General features: G+C 33.3%; 1 protein-coding gene across 1 annotated transcript; it reads right to left on the bottom strand.

Annotated features, from left to right (window-relative positions):
• Positions 1-3,868, bottom strand: HELRODRAFT_65571 (hypothetical protein; the record flags this gene model as incomplete). The annotated part of the gene is made up of 4 exons (XM_009021158.1): positions 1-243; positions 709-1,017; positions 2,428-3,272; positions 3,415-3,868. Coding segments are annotated over 4 exons (1,851 nt in total), but the record flags the coding sequence as incomplete, so codon positions are not given.
• Between the last annotated feature and the right edge of the window lie 1,561 nt (positions 3,869-5,429).

Raw genomic sequence — 5,429 nt, 5'->3', positions numbered from 1 at the left:
GACATAAACGTCAATGACTGAAGAAGAAACTCTGGGTGGAACGCCACTATCGGAAACTAAGATGGCAATGAGAAAAAGTTGTTCCTCAAATTCCGCCAAGCTCTTAGCCACCTTCAACTCACCTGTGTGTTTGTCTAATTTAAAGTATAACCTGTTCATTATCGTCCTATCTTCTAATATTTTGTACATCAATTTTGAGTTTTCTGCCACGTCTGCATCAGTAGCTACTATCGTCGCCACTGTCTGCCCAACTGGTATTTGATTTGAAATGAACACTGACTTGTTGGTTGAAGTTGGAAATTCAATAACAGGCGTATTATCATTTTCATCTAAAATATCAACAATAACATTAGCCTCATCACCTGAAGAGAAATTCAATTCATCCCATACTGACACCGACAACCGAAACACGGGAGTTTTTTCCCTGTCAATTTCACGCGTAGTCCTTATAGCGCCGGTATATCTGTCGATTGTAAAATAATCAATATTCTGATTGATAGTATTAAAAACTGGTAGCCATTGATTGTTGTTATAAACACTGTATTGTGAGCCGTGCAGAAACAAGTTTGAAGTTATATTTTCTCTTTGTTTGCTATCACCAAAAATGAAAACATTTGATTCGAGATCTCGTTTTTTGTACTCATGATTATGTTGAAGCTGAAAGATGAACTTATTGAATTTGGGTCCATCTTTATCTTCAGCCATCACCACTCCAACTTGTGATCCGCCCAACTGGTTCTCAGTTATTGCGAAATGATACTCTTTTTGCAAAAATTTTGGACGTTCATCATTCACATCCTCGACGACGATCATCATCGCGGTTGTGCCCGTAAGTGGGTTTGAACCTCCGTCTATGGCAAGAACGGTTATTTCGTAAATGTCTTGAGTTTCTCTGTCGGCTGTAAAATGAATTGTGACAACACCCTGCCGGTCAACGTGAAATTTTGCTGAATGCACTCCACTAAGGGAATAACGTACCAAACCATTATCTCCTAGGTCTTTATCAGTTGCACTGACCTTAGCATTACAATATTTAGTAAAAATTCTATAATTTAAAAAAATAATTCCGTAAAAGTTATGCATTTTAATGAACGCAAATATAACTTTTGGCTATTTTTGGCTTTCTCATATTTCATAAATTTAACAATATAAACTGTTATATAAACAGAAAGCTAATCGACATCCAAACATATTTCTTAAAATCACTACCGGCGATAGACAAGTCAAATGAGCATTTATTTATTTTCTTATTTTGACATTACTATCCAAAGGGGCATATAAGGACCTTTAGTCTGAGCCCATTTACTTTACCATTATGTTATGTCATGTTATGTCATGCCATGTTATGTAATGTTATGTTATATGCTTATTTTAAAATAAATAAGATAAATGATACGTTTGAATATAGGTATAAATAGTACAGTACATTCTTACAATCAACTTAGTTAGAAAGTACACTCGGAAATGAAGTACGAAATCTACAGGGATGTAACGTACTAAAAGAGGATGTACCTTGTTTAAAATGTACTAAAATTTCGGTCCAACGAGCAAAAATCTCATACTATTAAGTCGACGTTTAACATATCAATGCACTCGAAGATTTGTTCGAGACAGTTAAGCAATTAAAATAATTAAAGATACCCAAAAGAAGAATAAAAACGAATGCATTATATTAATGAGCATTATTTTTTCACCTAACATATCCTAACGTGAATTGAACATAAATCAGAAAAGTTCATCGCACAGCATTTTAAAAATTCATTCGTTAATTTGGAACCAAAAATTCAATAATGTGTGAAATGGTGTGGTTATTCTAATACTATAAACTTAAAAGGACGTTGTAAAGCAACAAATAAAAAATAATTAGAAATAATTGTAAGAAGTTATAAAATGTTTTCTGTTTGAGCCATATATATGATTACAAATTTGACTAAACTATCATTTTATAAATCTGATAACTTAATTTTTTAATTACAATTTTGTTATTACATTTTTTCACATACGTCTGCTGTGCTTGGTTCATAGCGCACAGTTCCTTGGATGTGACGTAATTTTTTTGGTCTGCAAAAGTATGCTCTAGCAAAATTTAAAAACTGTTATAATGGAATAAAAAAAACTATCAAAATTTTTTCTTAAACCGTTTGTTTTATTATCAAAGTTGTATTTTCTTAATTAAAGGACATCAAATGCACCTAATGGATTGGTTCAGTTGAGAATGGTTAATAATTATATTTGTATTTGCTCTAAGAGCTGTAAAACCTCTATGATTTATATATTTTTCACAATAATACAATAAACATATTATATACTTTTTAATTTATTTTCACCGCACTAATAAAAAAAAATTTGACATTTCATTTTTTGTCAATGTGATTTTTAAAATTTTTTAGCTAATGTGGCAATAAATTTAAAATTCACAAAACAAACCTGATGCAGGGTAAAACCTATAGGATTGTTTTCCAACAGAGAAATTTTGTATATTTGTTGTAGAAACACTGGCCAATTGTCATTTACATCTGTTATTATAATCTTCAAACTTTTTTCATTAAACCTTGATACCTCAGCCATATCGTGACATCGAATGTTTACATTGTAAACATCGGTCCTTTCTCTATCTAGCGGTTGCGCAACCTCCAGCTGAAACTCAGTTGGATATTTTCTTATAAGAGCAAACGTTTTATCCAACACTGAGCAGTTCACCAGGCCATTATCGCCAGCATCGACGTCAACTACGTTCACTTGAGCCACAAACAAACCCACCGGTGAATCTTCTGGAATTTCTGTCTGCAACTGATTGAACAAATTATTTGATTTGTTGAGTCCGTTGAGAGTGTTGAATGTTATTTGTGGGGCGTTGTCATTCATGTCTTCAACTTTCACAACAACGGTCGTCTCAGAGGACATCACGTTAACACCTTCGTCGTACGCTATTACCACCAATTGATGTTGGCTCGTTCTCTCTCTGTCAACAGAACCACAAACAATTATTTCGCCAGTAATTTGGCGGATGTCGAATATTTTTCCATGAAGCAAAACTGTTCTTGGACTGAATTTGTACCTAACAAAGCCGTTGTTGTTTTCGTCTGGATCAAACGCCTCAAGTCTGATGACGACACTATTTATTTGGGCATTCTCTTGAATGCTGATTTCGTATCTGGTTGAATTGAATTTTGGGTGATTATCGTTAGAGTCGGTTACGATAACGTCGATGAAGAGACTGCCGGTTTGTGAGGGGCTGCCTCCATCTACGGCAATCAACAGCAATCTGTAACCTGTTGTTGGTTTTACGTCATGAAGTTATACATTTTGTAAAAATTAAATGTTAAAACATTTTTAACCAAATAAGAATTAAATAAAACTTTGTAATTTATATTAATTGGCAAATATTTGATTTAAAAAAATTAGATATAAAACCTGATATGTTTTCTCTGTCCAGTTTTTTATTCAGCACTAGACGAAGGTCTAAACTAAAATCAAATTTTGGCGAAACTGAAAGTAGAAACTCTTCTGGAGAATTGATCAAAAAATAATTTTTAATTCCGTACGCAGGATTATCAAAATCAGTGGCAGTGGGCAACAAATAGCTGCTGTTCACAATGGTCGCCTCATTAATTTCTAACGTTGTTAAAGTTTCAAGGAAGATGGGCTTGTTGTCGTTCAGGTCGATTATTTCTATGACGATCCGAATTATTTGGAAATATCGGATGGGCTGCGTGACCATGACATCAGCTGCCAACTCGCATGCCTCTTTCTGTCGGCATAACGTCGGCAGATCTCTGTCAATGACGATGGCTGTCGCCATGTCACCTGTTATCGCGTCAATTCGGAAAAATAATTTAGTTTTTTCGGATAAAAATTTGAAACGCATCTGATCAAATTTTTCAATTGTTTTTGGTTCGTCCATTTTCTCGTTTAAATTATTTTTTTTGTTAAATTTGGTCATACCCTCTTTGATAACGTTGCATATGAACGTGTTGGCTGGCTGCTCTTCACTGATCTGATATTTTAGCTGGTGACTATGCGTCGAAGATGACGACAGGATAATCATGATTGATGTCAGAAATATTGAGAGCTGCAATAAATAATTTACCTTTTTAATCCGATGTTGTGTGTCTTTTGAATGTAAACTGAAATCTTTATTTACAAAGTTTTTATAAGTTTCGAAGTTGATATGTTTGATATCTTTATCACTGTTCGTCGTACGACAAACATGGTTGATGCCTACTCGAAGTGAAGCTGTTGAAAGTTTTTCAAGTTTAATATTACATAGACGTAAAGTCAAGAACGAGTTTGTTGCACATTGAACTGATGTTTTGGATATTTTCTTTGATGATAACAATGGCGACAGAGGTTGGCTGTTTGACTTATTTAGGAAAGAATTTTCCTCAATGATGTTTTTAATGGGTGCCGAGCTTTTGTTCGTTTTTAAATAGGTGAATTGCTTTGATTTCAACTTTGAATCATTTTGCTTGTGAATTTTCATAATTAACTAATGAACCACTTGTTGCTGCATAAGTTTTTGAATTTTCTTTTTAAGTTTTCATTAAAAAATTGATACAGTTCATGTCAAAACATTCTTGAGCAAGGTGTTTTCAAAGTATCTGAATTGAAAAAAATAATAAATTGGTATTTTAAAATATCACAAAAAAAATAAATTAAATTTTTCATTAAAAATCATTGAAATGATTTGGACAGGTAATAGCGAAAAACTTAAAAATGATGATTAATGCGATTGCATGGTACAGTTCAAACATCTGCTAAAAATGTTGAACTTTACCTTCACGAAGCGTTTAATGTTATCTTTAGACCAAATGACTTATAAACACAATGGGGATTTTAGTAGATTAACATTTGGGTGACAGAAAAGTCTGGTGAAAAATGTTCAAAAGTAATATAAATTACAACATAATGTAATGGTTCAGGCAGTTTAATTCAACTAAGTTTGATAAACACATGGATTGACGTTGTCATCTCTAGATATATATCTTAGTGAATACGAACTCATTGAGGTCGACCGTTCTTTGTTATCTGCATTCCGTGCGATTATCCCTCGTTTCAACTTTCTCGATAGTGACGTTCGTGAGCAGGCCGTATAAAATTATTCATGTCTCTTTTTGTATGCTGAATGTTTCGTCGCTTTATTTCAAATTCAACTGACTGATTCAACATATTTCGATATTGGAATGGTGGAATTACGCTATATAATTAGTTAATGTTATCTTTTTATATTACTTGACTTTGCTGTTTGTCATCGATTGTGAGCCATAGAATCTTTTCATGCCACTGAGGATTGTAAAAATCTACCGTAGAGGCTATATATGGGGTTGCGAATAGCGAAGTTTAAAGCGAGGTTTAAAGCGAAGTTGTAATTGTGGTTTTTGTAGTTACTTGGATTAGTTTAGTATTTCTATTACTGTTGGTGTTAAAAA

Source organism: Helobdella robusta (assembly GCF_000326865.2).
Source record: "Helobdella robusta unplaced genomic scaffold HELROscaffold_3, whole genome shotgun sequence".
Classification (NCBI taxonomy): Eukaryota; Metazoa; Annelida; class Clitellata; order Rhynchobdellida; family Glossiphoniidae; genus Helobdella; species Helobdella robusta.
This window is presented reverse-complemented; position numbering and strand designations above follow the sequence as displayed.